The following is an 18,340-nucleotide window of genomic DNA, read 5'->3' as shown; positions in this document are numbered from 1 at the left end:
AAAAAAAAAAAAAGAGCCCATTCACATGAGCAACTTGGGCATGGTCTCTTTGAGGGCCCAGGAGCTGGGCCACTATCATAGTCCAGGAAGAGGAGATGGAGGACAGTAAGGCTGGCACAAAGAAAGGAAGAACCTGGGCTGGGCCCCTCTGCCTGCCTGGCTGAGGAGAGGTCTGAAAAAGAGCCCAGCTTCCCTCCACAGCCTTGAGCCCCAAGCCCCTACCCTGACGTGAGCTCCCATCCCCTCCCCTCAGTCCCTGTGCTCTCAGTGAAATTCCATGGAACAGAAGCTTTCTAAGATCTTGTAAGTGTCAAAATGTCTTTATTTTGTACTTTCACTTAAATGACAGTTTGGCAAAGTATGGAATTCTAGGTTCACTCTAGGTTCACAGTTATTTGCACAGCACTCTAAAGATACTATTCCATTGTTTTTTGGCATCTGTTGTTGCTGATGAGAAGTTTACTGTCAATTCAATTATTGGACCTTTGTAGACAGAGAGAAAGGCACAAAGAAAGGAAGAACCTGGGCTGGGCTCCTCTGTCTGCCTGGCTGGTGGCTTTTAGAATTCCTCTTTATTCTTGATATTCTACACTTTAACTGCAAGGTGTCTACTTTTGTTGGTTTTGTTTTTTACTAGGCAGTCTATGAGCCTTTTAAATCTAGAAATTCATGTCTTATTTTTGGAAAGAGCTTAATCACTCCAGTATCTCTTTTCCGAAACTACTATTACTTATGCTGGAGTTTCTCATTCAATCATCTATGTATCTTTTCTTTAGTAAGTTTAATCTATTGTTCTGTTTTTCATACTGGAGGCTTTCCTATTCTATCTTCTAAATCATTAATTCATTCCTTAGATATATTTACTAACCCAACTATTGATTTTTTTTAAATGTCAGTGACTTTAGTTTTCATTTCTAAAATTTCTAGATCTATTCATTTCTGTTACATGTTCCTGTTTGATATCTTTCTGTTCTTGTTTTATAGATGCTATTTCTTCCTTTATCTTCCTGAAGTTTTTAACTATGTTAAACTTCCTTTCACATAGCTCTATTGTCTCTAGATATTTTGGCATGATTTTTCCCATGACAGCAATGTCTCAAAGGTATTATTCTTCCAATATATTGAGAAATTTGTCCTTGAGATTATTATTTTAGGCTGACTGACTATGCTGTAAAATGTGGAGGCTACCCTAAAGGATGATTTCTCAGTAGTATGTGTTCAAGCCATATGGAAGTACATCAGCCTCAAACCAGCTCTTAGTGTCTTGGCTTGGGATTTTTGCATGGCATGGATATCAAATCCTGAGCCCACACCTCATGTAGACAGACTGAGATGTCATAATCATATGAAAACTCTTTCTACTTAAAGCCAGGGCCAGGCTAGCCACCTAGGGTGAGAGAGAGAGAGTTTAGTCCCATTCATGGCAGGCAGCACTTTCTTAGACCTTGTTACCGGTGGGGTCTGCAACTATAGTTCCTACCCCTGCTGGAATACTGAGCCCTCACTCAGAGGGACAGCTTCCATTCCTGCTTGCCACTGGGAATTCCTTCCCATTTATGGCCTTCTCATTCTTGCTTTAAAGCTTGAATATGTATTTTTTTTAAGTATCCATTATTAGTACTATTTCAAATAGGAGGGCTTTGAATAAGTGACAGTTTTTGGCAATTTAGAGGCATAGAAAGATGCTGAGAGACCCCTCCCCCATCCCCAGCAAGCTCCAAGCCCTTAGGGTAGCTGTGTTCCCTCTCCCAGGGGCAATCACCAAGTGTTTAATTGAGTTTGACCTGAATGAAGTCCCACTCTCTGAGCCTCCCATCCCTGCCACTGAGCCTCTAGCCTCTCTTCAGAACTTCCCATTCTCCTCCGTCAACCCCTATCTCCCTTACCAGGTTCATCTACTTTCTGAACTTCTTCCCTGCTACCATCTTCAGTCCCTCCTACTCATATTATCTCTTTCCCTGCAGCTCTCATCCAAGTTGCTCCCACTAGGAGAGCATGGAAGTTCTTTTCCATTGCATACTCAGCAACTCAAAAAAGTCCTTCCTCTTCATTTTTCAACCAACTCTGCCGTCCCAGTGGTTCTCACTGAGAACATGGAGCCTACTGGCAGGACCTCAGTACTATCTTCAGCATGGTCTTCCAGGAGGTGGGGGTAAGGAGGAAGAATTCTGAAGACAAAAAGGAGATGGCTTTGACCTTTATTTCCATGCCCCCTTCTCCTCTGTCTCTTCCTTATGGGCCTACCTGCAGTCCTTAGCATCAATGGGGGTTCACTTTCATTGAGCTCAGCTATACTGTTCCCTCCCCACTTCCTGTGGCTCTGAGCTGACCGGCCAGGCCTGCTTGTTCTAGGCTGGAAACAGATCAGATGGGGCAGGGAGAGAAACTCTCATCTGCTAGGTGGCCTGAGTCTCATGGTGTCTTCTCTGGGCTGCACAGGGGAAAGGAAGAAGGCCTTATCTTTCTCTCATACCTTCTGCTCTCAGTGGAGGGGAAGCCCCAGAGGTAAATAATGTGATGCTGTCACCCCATGAGCACCTCTATACTAGTCCCCTCCTAGGAAGCCCTCCTAGATTGAGAAGAGCTGCTAGGACCAGGGAATTCCCATAGTGTCTCCCCCTTCCACCTCAAACAGACACCTAAACAGTAATAAGAAGAATCGTTCTCATTTTTACAGCTCTCTGCATAATCTGTCACTTTGTCACACATTATTGCTTCAGCCCTCCTGACAGCCAGGGAGGATGCGGAAGAAATGGAATGACTTGCCCAAGGTCACCAGGTAGTCCAGAGGTAGAGGATTGGAAGCCCAGCCACAATTTGTAGTTCAGTGCTTTTCTTGCCCCTGGCATTGCCATCCTCTCTGTGTACTGAATTCTGTAGGGAGCCACAGTCTCTGTAGCTGCCCTGGCTGGGCTCCCTCTTTCTCATCAGGCCAAACTCAACCCTAATCCTGGCATTTGAGGCCTCCTATGTCTTCCCAGCCAAGCTTGCTCTTCCTCCCCTGTGCTCTGTAACATCTTCCTCCCTCCAGTACCCACTTCCTGCTCACACACTGCAGCAGGAGGGTTATGAGCAAGGCGAGTCTCTTCACTGAGCTTTTGTCTTCTTGGGCTATAAAATAGAGGCTATCGGCTGATCTAGGCAATACAGGTAAAGTATCCTGCATAAGGCTTAGCATTCAGCATGGTCCTCATTAATGGTAACTGTAAGTATTACTGGTTGTACTTCTCTGAGCTTCTCCAGTCCTCCCCACTCCTGTCTCCAAGAAGGCTCCGTCATTCCCTGTGAAGACATCTCCTTCCTCTGACCTCTAACAACCCTGAGAGCTGTAAGAAAGCCTAGGGGGTACAAGAAGGGAGGGGGAGCCAGGTATCCTATTGCCCCAATTCAACCAGAGCACCTTTACTCCAAAGCTTTTTACACATTGAGGTGTTACTTCACAATTCTGTCTGTAAAATGGATTCCATTGCTGACAAAGTCTGAAAACAAGCTTGAGCCTAGCCTGGGAGACTGAAGTCCTAGGTACTTCTAAACTTCAATCCTTTTCAAACATGGAAGTCTTACCCTCTGGCAGGAATGAGTTCTGGAGAACAAGGGTGGGGCATGTATGGTTCCTCTCAGTCCCCAGCATTAAGCCCAGTGCTCAGTACCCACCAGGCAGATGCCAGCCGGAGAACTCTCAGGTTCCATGGAGAGCACAAGTCACCGTATTCTGGGGTGTATCCTTAGGCATATATCCTCCACCCTCTTTTGAGCCTAAGCTTTCTCACAAGCAAAGGGCTGCTCTTTGTACCCAAAAGGACAGGGCCTGGCACAGTCAGTGCTCAGCAAATGGGAGCACTCTCCCTCCCCACCCTTCTTCTCAATCAATATCTGTTCCATTGATGGGCGATGAGGACAGTGATGAATTACAGGAGATCTTGGAGCCCTGCCCCCTTCTTATACAGATGGGGAAACTGAAGCTCAGAGCCGGGAAGGGATTTACCCAGGTGGGAGTGAGTCTTAGTGACAGTCAGTGAGTGTGGTTTAGGCAGCATTACCAGAGAAGGAGATGAGGACTTGCGGGTGGGAAGGAAGCTGCTAAGGGAGGAGTCAAGGGAACAGGTGGGAGAGAGAGAAGAAGGGTGGGAAACCACAGTGCCTCTTCCAGGCGCCTCCAGTAGAGGGGCCGATTGAGAGAGCCTCAGACAGCTGTCTACTCAGAAAAGTGTCTTAGTCACTAAAGGCTGCAGTGGGGAAAGTCCATCCTCCCAGTCATGCCCTGGGAATGTGAACGGGGGCAGGAAGGCCATCAAGTGACCCTCAGAGTGGCCACCTGTCCTCTCTGAACTGGACATTTCCCTCTGTCTCCTCCCCTTCCCACTTCACACGCAAACCCCAACTAAACTTTGCTATACCTCTTAGAACCATCTCCTCCATCCTTCCCACCTCTTAGGAAGAGTATCATGTCCCTCCATTACATATATTCCTGCAGAAGAAACAGGCCTCAGCTCAGCACAGGTAGCTCAGTGGTTATGGCACCGGCCACATACACCAGGGCTGGTAGGTTCGAACCCGGCCTGGGTCTGCTAAACAACCACAACAACTGCAACACAACAATGACAACAAAAAAGCTGGGCATTGTGGTGGGTGCCTGTAGTCCCAGCTACTTGGGAAGCCGAGGCAAGAGGATTGCTTAAGCCCAAGAGTTTGAAGTTGCTGTGACGCCACAGCACTCTACTGAGGAGCAACATAGTGAGACTCTGTCTCAAAAAAATAAAATAAAATAAAATAAAATAAAGATTAAGAAGAAACAGCCCTCTGTGCCCTATGAAATGCCTTCCTGAGATCTAACTTCCATTCTTCTAGCTATAACTGAGGGCTCTTTCCTCCCTCTGCTGTCTTGAGGGAGTAATCTAGAGCTGGAGTTAGGGAAGATGACAATAGACCCTCTCCCTGCAGTAAAGCCTCCTCACAAGGATGGGTAGGCAGCTTTGCAGTCCCCTAACCGGAAAGAAAGGCATGGGGTCCAGAGGTGATGCTTAGCTTAGGGATCAGCTTTCCCAGAACAGACCCAATTTCAGACGTTCTAGGCATTGATAAGGGCAACTTGTTCCATTTCTGCAGAAGCATCTCAAAAAGACTCTAAGAAATACCTCCCAGGTCCCTTGCAACTGCCTTCCTTTACACCATGCACATCTCAGACCTTAGTCCCACTCATGGGACCCATGATTGAGAAGGCCCAGTGAGACAATTCCAGAGTCAGGCAGGCAGTGCCCTATATTTGTGGGGTATTTTTTCAGCATATAGAGAGAGGATGGGTTAACTCGGGTGGGTGCTGCATCTATCTTGGGGCCCCAGGGTCCAGAAACCTTCCCCAGCTACTAGTAGAGGATCCAGGCATAAGCTGCCCAGGGGCACTAGGCTCTGGCCCTGAGCACACTTGGAGCCAGGAGCCACAGAAGAGAATGAGGTCAGACCCCAGAAGGCACCCCCTAGTTAGGCAGAGGGGAAAGGGACACTACAGGGTAGGTATGGGCCAGCTGCCCAGCCCAGGTTGGGACCCCCAGTCCCTGCTCCCCCCTTCCTGCCTGCCCACGGCCTTGCCTCCCTCCCTCCCTCTGCCATCGGGCTCAGCAGATCAATGCTGCCTTTGCTGACAGCTGAGAATCGAGCTCGCCTTCCCGCCCCCTCCCTCACCCCTCCCGCTCGGCTCCGTCCCTCGAGAGCCTCCCGGAGGAACTGGGAAGAGTTTGCTGTGGAAGCGCTTCACCCTGGGGCAGGGCCTGCGGAGGGAGCGGCTGGTGTGGCCAGCAGCTTCTGGCAGTGTTAGAAAGAGGGTCCGGAACCACAAATTACCATCGTGTGCAGGGTCAGGAAGGCTAAAGAGGAAGTCCGCCTCCCACATACGGCTAGAGAGATGCAGGTCTGGAGGTCAGGCACTAAGAACTTTATCCAACTTTATCGAGAGGATAAAGTCTCTCCCATTCTGGTTGGGATACTGTGGGCCTTTGGGGAGGAGGTGTCTGGCCCTCCTAACGCTGCCTCAGAACTTACCTCCAAATACCCTACCCGCCCTGAACCTGCCCTCCCGCTCCCGGACCTGGCAGCGAGACAAGGGTGGGCTTCCATCCTCCTCGATCAGGGAAGGCCCCTCTTCTGGGGAGGGTGGGGGGGGCATTTCCTCCATGGTGGAGAAAGTAAGGTAAGGGAAGCTCGGAAGGCAGTTGGTGGGAAGCAAACTGAGCACACCTGGGGCCCACTGTGCTACACACACCCTAATACAACTCCCGGGTACCGGGCCTTTTCACGACGGAGGCACGTTGGCCCTGGACACACTTTAAGCATCCCACAGAGTGACACAAAGGGCACGACTCCGACGGGCGCCCCTCAGGATTACACCACTACGGGGTAGCGTGGCCCGGACGGGGGCATATCCGTCTTCACATCCAGCCCCAGCGACTCACACCTTTACTAACTCAATCCCACTACCTGGCTGACCGGCAGCCACCCACTCTGCACACACAAGTAGACACCTCCACCCGTTCACATCTAAACTCCACAGGACACGGCGTCCGATCCACGGCCGACCGCGGCCACAACTCCACTCTCCACTTTCTACAACCACACTCGTGGCGTCCCACCCCCCGCCGTCCTCCAGGGACACGCCGCCCCACGCCGTGGTGCACACCACTCGCACACGCCCAGCCTCCCGGCCCCGCGCGCCGCCCCCGCCACGAGGTCCGGCCGGGGCACCGACTCCGCGACCGGTGCGCAGTGCTCGGCCGCCTTCTCCGCGCGTCCCCTCTCTCCGCCTCGCCTCGCTGGCTCGCTCGCTCCCTCCCGATTTGGGAAGGCGGCCGCGGGGCGGGCGGGGGCGGGCGGGGGAGGGGCGGGGCGGGGGAGGTTGACATGTGAGCGGCTAGCCAGCGGCAGGTGGAAAGGCGAGCGGCATGGAGCGCGTAATAAGAGAGTTGGAGTCGGAAAGAGCCGCCCCAGTCGCCGGGGAAGCGGGCGGTCAGTGCGGGCTCCGGCGGCCCCCAGGCTCCGAGCGCCCGCCCCCGGCCCCGGTGCGGTCCCGGCCCGGACCCTAGCCCCCGCCGCTCGCGCCCGCCCCGGGCCGCCCAGCCGGACCCGGGTCCGAGCCATGCGCCGCTGAGCGCCCCAAGTGCGCCCCTGCCCCGGACCGTACCCGGGCCCCGGCCTGCTCCCGCTCGGCGCCGCCCATGGCCGAGGCCCCCCCGCGCCGCCTCGGCCTGGGCCCCCCGCCTGGGGACGCCCCTCGCGCAGAGCTGGTGGCGCTCACGGCGGTGCAGAGCGAGCAGGGCGAGGCGGGCGGGGGCGGCTCCCCGCGCCGCCTCGGCCTCCTGGGCAGCCCCCTGCCGCCGGGCGCGCCCCTCCCTGGGCCGGGCTCCGGCTCGGGATCCGCCTGCGGCCAGCGCTCCTCCGCCGCGCACAAGCGCTACCGCCGCCTGCAGAACTGGGTCTACAACGTGCTGGAGCGGCCCCGCGGCTGGGCCTTCGTCTACCACGTCTTCATGTGAGTTTGCGACCCCGCGCCCCTTCGTGTCCCGGCGATCCTGCCCAGCGCTGTCCCCGCGCGAGCCTGGACTCCCTGGGGACAGCGCCCCGCCCTGGCCCTGCCTTCATCCCTTATTCCCCGCAGCCTACCCCCACCCCCCACCGTTCGCCTCCCGGGCCCAGCCCCGTTTCTGATCCCCCTTGAGCCTGACCCTAACCCCTGATGTCCCCGTCCTGATCCCTGCTTGACCTCGCTTCTGACCTCCCCCCACCTGAGTCCTTATTTCCATACTGATCACCTAGCCCTGCTCCTCTGTCCCAGGTACTCCCCACGCCCAGCTGCTTGTCCCTCGTCCACTCTACAAAGTCTGAAGCCACTGAAATGGGTTCCCTTTTCCTCTTCTCTGTCTCTGCCTCCTTGTGTCCCAGACACACAGAGGACTCCTTGGCTCCCCTGGAAGCTTCATCACCTCCTCCCCAGCTCTGTAGCTATGATGGGCTCCCACCTGGGCTCCCCTTGGAGATACCCTTCTCCAGGGACAGCCCTCACCCCAGCTGAGGGCTGGCCCTGATTGAATGTGTTTCAGGGTGCCTGTGGGCCACCTGGGCCCTAACACTCATGTGTACTGTGAGTTTGTCTTCTTTCTCTCCTCTACCCTCAACTTCCCAGTGGTAGCAGCAGCTACTCTGCCCGCCCTGCCTGCTCTGGCAGCTCAGCCCAGCCCGCCTGCCTTGCTGGCGGCCAGCACCAGGCCTGGCTCTGGGCTCTGGGGAAAAAGAAAGAGGAGAGGGGTAGGTTTGGAAATACTGACGCTGCAGGCCCCCTCCTCCCCCTTGTGGGGCTCCTACAACTTTCAAAAACACTGACCCCTCTTGGATGTGAAGAGTGAATTTTGGCAGCTCAGAACTCAGTCTTGGGAGATGGCCTGGCCCAGCCCGGAACATGAGAGGCCCGGCAGATATCAGTTGAAGGGCTGGGCCTGGCGCTGGGACTCTCAGAGGTACGCACAAGAGACCTCTGGTCCCTGGAAAATGTGCTGCTGTTAATCCCTTGTCATCACGGTCAGAGAGAACCCTCTGGTGTTGCCGTCTCCTGGGTGGCCCACTTGCCTGTCCACCTGACATTTTGATAGTCCTTCTTGTCTGGCCGTCCCTCGGTCAGACTGTTTTCACCTGTGTGTAAGTTGGCCAGACTGTTCATCTCTTCACCTAACTGTCTGGCAGTCCTTCTGTTTGTTTGTTTCCATCCCTCTGTCTGTCTGTCCAGTTGTCTGTGTGCCTATCTGCCCATCTGTCTCTTCACTTATCCACCTGACCATCCATTCTTCTTCCACCTGTCTTTTTCCACCTGTCCTTTGGTCTGTCTTCCTGCCTGTCCCTCTGGTGCCTGCTTGCCTGTCTCTGCCCCATCTGAACTGGGCCCACAGAATATCAGAGGTGAAGGGGAAGAAGATGTTGGCATGGGGTAGAAGGGCAGAAGAAGAGAACTCTCTCAGACATCAAGTACCCATTGGTGCAGCCTTAACTGTGTGTAGAGACCCAGGCTGGGTGAGGAGGTGTAGTCAAGGGTAAATAGTTAGGAATGGCCCATCCCCTAGTGTCCACTGGGGGGCCTGAATGAATATTTCTTTTCTTTTCTTTCTTTCTTTCTTCTTTTTTTTTTTTTTTTTGAGACAGAGTCTCACTATGTCACCCTTGGTAGAGTGCCGTAGCATCACAGCTCACAGCAACCTCAGACTCTTGGGCTTAAGTGATTCTCTTGCCTCAGCCTCCCAAGTAGCTGGGACTACAGGCATCTGCCACAATGCCTGGCTATTTTTTGGTTACAGTTATCATTGTTGTTTAGCTGGCCTCAGTGCATGTGGCTGGCACCCTAACCACTGTACTACGGGCGCTGAGCCTGAATGAATATTTCTTGCTACAGAGAGGACTATTGGAGTGATGAAGGTTCAGTGCTGGTGAAGTTGGGGTGAAGGGCAGGAGACTGCTCACTAAGAGTGGCTGCATGGCCCAAAGAGGGTGAGATACTCTGCAGAGAGCGGCTGTGCCTGCCATGCGCTCCTCTTGGAAGAGCTTTTTCAAGTAATGGCTGGGCTTAGAGAAGCCAAAAGGCCCTGAGGTGGGGGACCTTAGCCCCTGGGCTTGGCCCCTCAGCCCCCAGGAGAGTCACTAGAGGTGAAGGACCAGCTGCCTGTCTCCTGGCCAGCTTCTGCTGTTACCTCCTCTGGAAGGGCCTCCCCTTCCTCTCTAGAAACTAAATCGGCTGACACCTTTACCCCACATCCTGCTGTTTCCGGATGCCAGGAATGCCCTGGCCAGGGGCATGCTTGTCCTGACCACTTGTCCCCAAGAGGCTAGGGCCAGGCATTTCTTGGGAGCGCTGAGGGAGGAAATGAGGTGTGAAAACATACCAGTGTTGAGAGATTGCAAGGAACTGGTCATCTATTTTAGAGGTGAAAGGGGGCTGCAGGGTCAGGAGACCCACTCCCTATGTGCTCTGTGTTCTTGGGTTGATCCCTGGGCCTCTCAGAGCTTTAGATTATCAATGTGGGAAGAAACCTCAGCTTTGCGGGCCTCCGTCTTGGATGAGGTAATGAGTGGGAAAGCGCTTGGTGAGTAGCAAGGGCTGGAGTGTGAGAGCGGGTTGTTATTATTGGGGCTGGGGAGGGGCCCACACAGAAGGTCTCTCCTATTCTTGAGGAGCTCCAGATGTGGGGTTTCTCAGTCACTCACTGCAGGGTCTTGTGTGTGCTTGCCAGGAATTACTTCCTGCTGTTAAACTTTCTAGCCCTCTTGGTGGACTTTTGACCATATCCTTTCCCCTTCCCTCAGAGGCAGCCCAAGTGAGGGGAGCCCAGTGGGCATAGTTAGCTAGGACCCCTTTCCCAGACACACAGAAGAGCCTGCAGGAGAAGGGCTTGGGAAGGAGGGTGGGATCTGAGGTGAGCAGACCCATTTACCCTGGGGATACCATCCTCACACCTGCCGGCTGGACCCCGCTAGGCCACACTCAGAATATGTACCTTTCTGGCACGTAGGGGTGGGATACAGCCCAGAGGGCAAACCCTGATCTGGCCTCTCCTGCCAGCAGCTGTGGCCTCTGGGAAGTGAGAACTGATGGCTCTGTCTTCTCCTTGTTGAGATCCAGAGTTAGGGGTCGCTGGGCCCCTCTGCAGGCTTTCTTCTCTCGGTTCTCAGTTCTGTCACCAAGCCCTGAACACTTCCCTGTGCCCCAGCCCCTGATTTAAACCCTCCAGTCTTCAGAGGCCCTGCTCTCTGAATTTTAAGAAATACCACCTTGCTGCCCATTCTGCTATCTGAGCCCGTGGGAGGAATGCTCACCCCCTTGTTGCACCCTCTCAAAGGCCAGGCCAGCCTCCCTTGAAGTGAGGGAGCCGGAAGGGGATGAGCAAGACCCCGTTTCCCTCCAGCCTCTCCAAGCTGCTAGGAGACGCTTGCACTCCCAGCCCCCAACCGCCTAGCAGACTCTCTGTGTGAAGGTTTAAGGCTCTGTAAACATCCTCCCTCAGCCTTGTCCCTGGGGTCAGAAGCTGTGGGAATGGGGAAAGTGGAGGTGGGGGCAGCTCTTGAGGTCCTTAGACTCCTAACTCCAGACCCCTCCCTCCAGCAACATCCCCCTCTGACCATCTGAGAAAGAACATTGCCTGGGTTGGAGGGTTGGAAATAATCCCAGCAAAGTGTACCCAGAACCCTGGGGCATCCCTGCTAGGTCAGCCCTTAGATTTTACAGCTCCATTTTACTTAAGAGAAAACTGAGGCTCTGGAGATCAAAGTCACATAATAAATTAGTGGCAGGTGCAGAGGTCCAGACCCCAACACTCTTGACTCTCATCGGGGACTGTTTCCTTTTCCCTGTGGCCACTTGGCTAGGATGGAGTTGGAGCTGAAATCTCTGATGGCAGATGTGGCACCAGCTATGGCACCAGCTATGGCTGGGCACTGTGCTGAGCACACTTTCCAAATCACTCTCACTGTGTGCTTCAACATCCTGGATAGGTGGGCACTGTTAGCCTCCTCATTTGACAGGTGAGGAGATGGAGACTTAGGAGAGCTCACTCAGTTAAAGTGGAAGGGCCTGGGCCCAGAGCCGGTTCTGACGTGGAGCCATCATTCTCTATACCTCAGTCTTAGTCAGCACCCCAACCCCAGGTGCCTCAAGAGCAGCACACCTGTCATCCATCTGTCTGTCCCCAACCCACAGGCAGTAGGGGTGAGCAGTGATTGCGATTTGTAGAATTGAGTGTTAAGTGCCAGACTCACCCAGTGTAGCCTTGCTTTTGTTGTACATGCATCTTCCTGCTGCATAACGCTCACCGCAAGGCTGACTCACATGCACAAATGCACATGCAGCATACATGCAGCGGAAAGGAAGCAAGTGCACAGCTGCCCCTAGCTTTCCCCTGACTTCACAGACACATAGACGGAGTCACCCACCCGGGCCTGTGGCTCCAGCCTAGACCCCTAGGACAGAACAGAGCTGGCTCTGTTCTTTGATTTTTTTTTTTTTTTTTTAGACAGAATCTCACTCTGTGCCCTTGATAGAGTGCTGTGACATCATAGCTCACAGCAGCTTCAAACTCGTGGGCTTGAGCAATTCTCTTGCCTCAGCCTTCCGAGTAGCTGGGACTATAGGCATATGCCCCAACACCCAGCTAGTTTTTCTATATTTAGTAGAGATGGGGGTCTTACTCTTGCTCAGGCTGGTCTTGAACTCCTGAGCTCAAGGGATCCTCTTGCCTCAGCCTCCCAGAGTGCTAGGATTACAGGTGTGAGACACTTGGACATTCCTTGATTTTTTTGCCTTCCCCCATCCTCAACCTCAGGGCTGCCCTTATGGTCCTGTGTGTATTTGTGCATCCACCTACAAGGCCAGCCTTAGAGCTAAAGCCAGGGCTATGGCTTCCTAGAACTTTGGCAGTCTTTGCTCCTCCTGGAAGGCCCACTGAGGTCCTTCCATCCAAACTTTTGGTGTACTCCTGGGCACACCAAGGCACAGAAGGGGGTAGATACTCATCCAAAGTCACACCTCATGAATCAGTGGTAGAACTATGCCAGGAACCAAAGCCTTTGCCTACCAGATCAGGACTTTAGATAACAATTTTCTTAGCCCTAGCCAAAAGGGAAGACTGATGCCCTAAGAACTTTGCCTTGTGATTGGGAAAGTCTTTAAGAGTGACCCACATTTTTTGTGCTGCTGTTTTCCAGCCTGTCTTTTGTTTGATCTTTGTAGGGAGTGGGGAGAGACCATCCTATTCCTAAACTGCCTCCCTCCTCTCCATTTTGCTCCCCTTCACGTTTCTTTGCTCCCTTCTTCCCTCGTTTTCCTTTGGGGTCCTGCAGCAGGTTGGAGCTCTCCTTGTCTGCCTACCCCTCCCCAGACCCAAAGTACATTCATTCTTACCATTGAAGAACCCCTGCTGGATATCTAACTTCAATCCCTATTGCTGCAGAAGCCTATATCCTCTGAGTGTTGGAGCCAGGAGAGTTTCAAGAGGTGATTATTCTTGGGCTGATGGCAGCACTTTGAGTGGGTAATTAATTTAAGGTTCTCGGAGGCAGTCAAAGAAACTGAAACTGCCTGGGAGCGGAGAGAGAAGACGGATCTACAGAACTGGCCAAGGCCCTGCCCTTCCCAAGAGGAAGCCATGCAGGGAACTTCCCCAGACATAGAGCAGCCCACTTGAGGTCCCCCTACCTCCCCTGCACTGATCTTTGGGCAAGTCCTTGGGTTAGGAGGCCCAGCAGGGAATTCTAAATGTCTACTCTGGGGACAGCCCGTGGTGTGGGAGCTGAGAGGCTGGGGGTGGGGGAATAGTGGAGGCTTGAATGTAGAGGTTCTGAGTCTGACACACTTGGGTTCATTTCTGGTCCTACCCTTAGCAGTCATGTGACCTTGGGAAAATTATTTAACCTCTCTGAGCTTTGTTTTTCTCATCTGAAAGATGGGAATAATAATAATAATAATAATAATACCACCTCTAGGGTTGTTAGGGCTAAATGAGAAAAATCATCAAACACTGTGCTGGGCACAACTGTTAGCCATGATCCTCCTTTCCATTCTTGGTATGGTTGTGGTCGTCATCATTCTGTTTCTCTGGGGAGAGGTTTGACAGGTATCTGTAGTCAGTGTGGTGAGTATGTCTGGGTGTGCCTGGGGGAAAGTACTGTGTCCGCCTGTATTCCGGGTGTGAGTGGCTCTCCATGGGAGCCTGAGGTCATGTCTTTTGACTCTGTGGAGCGTCTGCTGTATGCCATGCCCACCTGATCTCTGACGTACCTCCTCCCATGTAACCCTCTCAGCCATAATAGCACCACCATCTTCAGGTCATGTGTGAGGAAAGTGAGGCTGGCTGAGGGAATATTCCTCACTCATTCAGGGTCACACAGATAGTGAATGGAGGCATGGGGACACAGGGGTGCTCATTGATTTGTTTCTTCCTTCATTTGACATATGTAGTTAAGGAGCATTAACTCCATACCAAGCCAAGAGAAGCAGAGGGAGATAGACCATGCCCTGCCCGGGGGTGGGGGGGGGTGGGGGGGTCTAGTGGGGACACCCACTGTGAGGAAGCTGCAGAGCCTGCAAGGCCACCAGCCTCTACTGCCTCCTCTCACAGGGCTCAGAGAGAGGTCTGCATGTGGCTGGGAGTGCATGTGGGGAGAAAGTGGATGCCAGAGTATCCCTGAGAGGCTGAGGTCTGGACCTCATTATCTATCACTGGCAGCTAGCCTGGCCCCAGGGAGATGGCAGTGCAGCCATGGCTCTCAGGGGCAGCCCAGACTCCTGGGAGAAGAGGGCACACTCCCACCCTCTTCTGAGCACATCTCAGAATGAGAGGAGAGGGTCCCAAAGGAGACCTAGGGATCTTAGTCCTCACTAGGAAGGTACCTACACCCACTCAGTTCCAGTCCCTGGGCCTCAGTATCTGCTTCTGTAAAATGGGCCTAATGGGAAAGTAGATCACTTGGGGCTATCTGGCACAGAGCAGTGCTGGCTGGATGAGAGGAGCTGCCGTCTTAGGACCTTGAATTTTGTAGAGTTGGGAGTGGGGAGTTTGTCTCCAGTACCTTGTCCTGTGGCCTCTCAGAGGACAGGGAAGCACTTTTTGGGCACCCAGGAAGCAGCCTGCCTCCAACAAGGGCTCTGAGAGGCTGTGGGGATGGATGCCGATCAGACTGCTGGGACCCTCCGTGATACCTCCTCAGTACTGCAGGCTCTCTGGGCAACTCTATCCCTCTGTAGGATCTCCGTGCCCTGGGGGTTGGCACCTGGGGAGGGGTGAGGACCAGGAGGGCAGCCTCAGGCAGCAGACTAATTGGGCTGGGAATCCGTGGGTGGTGCCTAAGGGAGAGAGGCAAAGGGAGCAGGGAAACTCAGCGATTCCTTCCCTCTTTTTTCCCTCCTGGAGATTTGGAGAACAGCAGGTAGAGCAGGGTCTCTGGCCTAGGGGCAGGAGGGAAATCTTGGGGCACACTCTCCTGAGACTCCTCAGATACCGAGGCCTGGCAGATGGGGCAGGGAGAAAAGTTGCAGGAGATAAATGGAGCGTGGTCCCACCAAAGCAGAAGGGATGGAGGTCAGACAGTGGGAAGGACTGCCTGATATCCAGGAGGTGGAGTGATATTCCCTGCGGTACTCTTCCCAGACCCCCGTCTAGCTGGGCTGGACAATATTTGCTCTAATGGATGGAGGGTAGATACCAGCTCCCTCTGAGCCCAACTTTGGGGGTGGAGAGGGATCAGATCAGGTACCCACGGGCTTTTTTGGGAGGTGGTGGGGGCGGGGGGGTCACAGGCTCCACTCTTCTTTCCTTGCTGCAACTCTCTGGAGCCTCAGCCCTGTCCAGGTCACTGTCTTTGGGTTTATTTTTTGCTGGGTTTGTCTGTCCCCTGGGAGGGGAGTGGTAGGGAGAGAAGGAGGAAGGGAAGGAACAGCTCTGTCAGCATAATCCCCAGGCTCCTCTGCTCCTGCCCATCCTGGCCCAGCTGCCACCCTCTGCTGGAGGGACCAGTCCCGGGCATAGTGGGGACCCAGACCCATGGAACTTCCTCCCTGGGGGCAGTGTTGCAGGTCAGGAATAGGCCTTTCTGCCATGATCCTTTCCTTATACTTCCCTGCTACAGAACTTCAGAGTCAGAAGGCCTCAGAGCAAGAACAGATCCGCAGGCTTCACTTCACAGATGGGGAAACTGAGGCCAAGAGAAGAGACCTGATTGCCCAAGGACACAGCTCACATGGGTGCCTTCTCCACCTTCTCCCCTTATACTGAAGGAACAGGAGGATACTGCTTCCCCACCACTCCTGTTCTGTGAGGAGAAGGAGCAGCTTCTGAATTCATTCACCCATCTCATTTTTTCCTAACCTCAGGGGGGATTGGTGGCAGAGACTGAAGAGGGGAGGAAAGTGTGACCCATGGCCCAGCAGAAGGAGGGAGGTGCACCCTTGGGGTACAAGGAGGCCGAGGAGAGTATCAGTCCTCCTTCATGCTTTCTATACTTAAAAAATATATACTGGATGGGCCCGGCACCCATAGCACAGTGGTTATGGCACCAGCCACATAAACCAAGGCTGGCAGGTTTGAACAAGGCCTGGGCCAGGTAAAACAACAAGGACAAGTGCAACAAAAATAGCCAGGCATGGGGCAGCACCTGTGGCTCAGTGGGTATGGTGCCAGCCTCATATACCAAGGGTATATGGCAGGTTCAAATCCAGCCCTGGCTACCCTGCAACAAACAGTCGCTGGGCACTGTGGCTGGCACCTGTAGTCCCAGCTACTTGGGAGGCTGAGGCAAGAGAATTGCCTAAGCCCAGGAGTTGGAGGTTGCTGTGAGCTGTGACTCCATGGCACTCTACCAAGGGTGAAAAGTGAGACTCTGTCTCTAAAAAAAAAAAAAGATTAAAAAAAAGCCGGGAATTGTGGCAGGCACCTGTAGTCCCAGCTACTTGGGAGGCTGAGGCAAGAGAATTGCTTAAGTCCAAGAGTTTGAGGATGCTGTGAGCTGTGATGTCACAGCACTCTATAGAGGGTGACATAGTGAGACTCTGTCTCAAAAAAAAAAAGTATACACACACACACACATACACACACACACACACATGTACATATACTGGCTAGAAACAGTGGTTCATACCCATAATCCCAGTATTTTGGGAGACCGAGTTGGGAAGATCGTTTGAGCCCAGGAGTTGAAGACCAGCCTGGGCAACATAGCAAGATCCCATGTCTCAAAAAAAAAAAAAATAGAGTGGGCATGGTGGCACATGCCTGTAGTTCTAGCATGGGAGGCTGAAGCAGAAGGATCACTTGAGCCCAGGAGTTCAAGCCTGCAATGAGCTATGCTTGTACCACTGCACTCTAGCCTGAGTGACAGCTGGAGACCCTATCTCCCAAAAAAAAAAAAAAAAAAAAAAAAAGCCCTGTTTTCTAGATAGGGGGATTAAGGCGTAAATTAGGTACATAATTTGCTCAACTCTCAATAAAGATGATAGGTGGTAGAGGCAGGACTGAAATGCAGAATGTGGCTCTCTGGGAGTCATACACGTAGCCTGCACTCAGCCACTGCAGCTGGCTGCCTTCCCCAAGAGGCCCTTCCTTCCTGAACACACCTTCCCTTAGCTTTCCTCATACCCATCTCTCTGGCTCTTCCCTCCTGGTTCTGTTAGCAGCTCCGCCTCCTCTTTTTGCTTCTTGAATGTTAGTACTTTGTCCTGGGGGCCTCTTCTCTATGCATAGTTTTGGGCAGTGGTCTCATGAAGTCCTGTGACATCAAGGGTTACCTCCAGATGACAGCCATCCCCTCTGCAATTTCATCCCTGAGCCTCTTGCCTCTAATCCTCATCCCCTGGATTTCTCAAAAGTCAGCACCTCTCTCCAAACCTGCCCTCCTCCCTTGGTCCACCTGACAATGACCCCTCACCTCCAGTGCTCAAGTCAGAAATCCCTTTCCCACATGTACTCTTTGCTCTTCCCCTAAGAAATGACTTAGTGTCCCAAAGTGCCATTTAATGCCCATGTGTCACCTCTCCCACCTACCCCATCATCTGGCTCACTGCCATCATCCTTCAGTCGCAGTGTGAGCACTACCTCTTCTTGGAGATACTTCCTGCTCCCCCTCATCCCAGGGTAGCTCTGCTCCCCTAGCCCCATTGGTTCTTTGCTTTTCTGTACTGGGTTATGAAATCTGGGCAGGTGGGGGTTGGGCACCGTGCTTGGCCCGTGGTTGGAAATTAGTGAATGTTTCCTGAGCGAAGAATGAAGGTGGCATTGAGGCTGAGTTGTAAGGATGAGAAGGGTTTTGCCAACTAGAGAGAAGTGGAGAAAGGACCTTTTGGTCCTCTGTGTGGGGACACTGAGCTGAAAGCTCCTATGATTTTTATTCTGAGTGCACTCTAGGTGGAGGAAGAGCTAGAGCAAAGGCTGCAAGGTGCGACTCTGTTCCCCTAATCCTTGTGTCCTGAGATCTGCAGAATCTAGAGTGTCTTGGGCTCTGAGGACCTTGCCTGTCAGGCTGTGGAGGTAGGCCTTACATCATGAGGGGCCATAAGCAGTGACAGCACAGGGCAGGGACACTGGATGGAAATCAGGACTTGGCTCGGCGCCTGTGGCTCAAGAGGCTAAGGCGCCAGCCACATACACCTAAGGTGGCAGGTTCGAATCCCCAGCCTGGGCCTGCCAAACAACAATGACGGCTGCAACCAAAAAATGGCCAGGCGTTGTGGCGGGCGCCTGTAGTCCCAGCTACTTGGGAGGCTGAGGCAGGAGACTCGCTTGAGCCCAGGAGTTGGAGGTTGCTGTGAGCGTGATGCCATAGCACTCTA

General features: G+C 53.2%; 1 protein-coding gene across 2 annotated transcripts in view; it reads left to right on the top strand.

Annotated features, from left to right (window-relative positions):
* Positions 1-7,128: 7,128 nt before the first annotated feature.
* Positions 7,129-18,340, top strand: part of KCNQ4 (potassium voltage-gated channel subfamily Q member 4) — a 56,308-nt gene continuing 45,096 nt past the window's right edge. For both annotated transcript variants that reach the window (XM_003798970.1, XM_003798969.1), the window contains exon 1: positions 7,129-7,519. In XM_003798970.1, coding sequence (XP_003799018.1) covers positions 7,206-7,519 — 314 coding nt within the window. In that variant the 5' untranslated portion in view covers positions 7,129-7,205. The remainder of the gene's footprint in view (positions 7,520-18,340) is intronic.

The sequence above is a fragment of the Otolemur garnettii genome, unplaced genomic scaffold, assembly GCF_000181295.1.
Source record: "Otolemur garnettii isolate 467f Iridium unplaced genomic scaffold, OtoGar3 scaffold00144, whole genome shotgun sequence".
NCBI lineage: Eukaryota > Metazoa > Chordata > Mammalia > Primates > Galagidae > Otolemur > Otolemur garnettii.
Note: the sequence above shows the minus strand (reverse complement) of the source record. Positions and strands in the feature narration are given on the sequence as shown.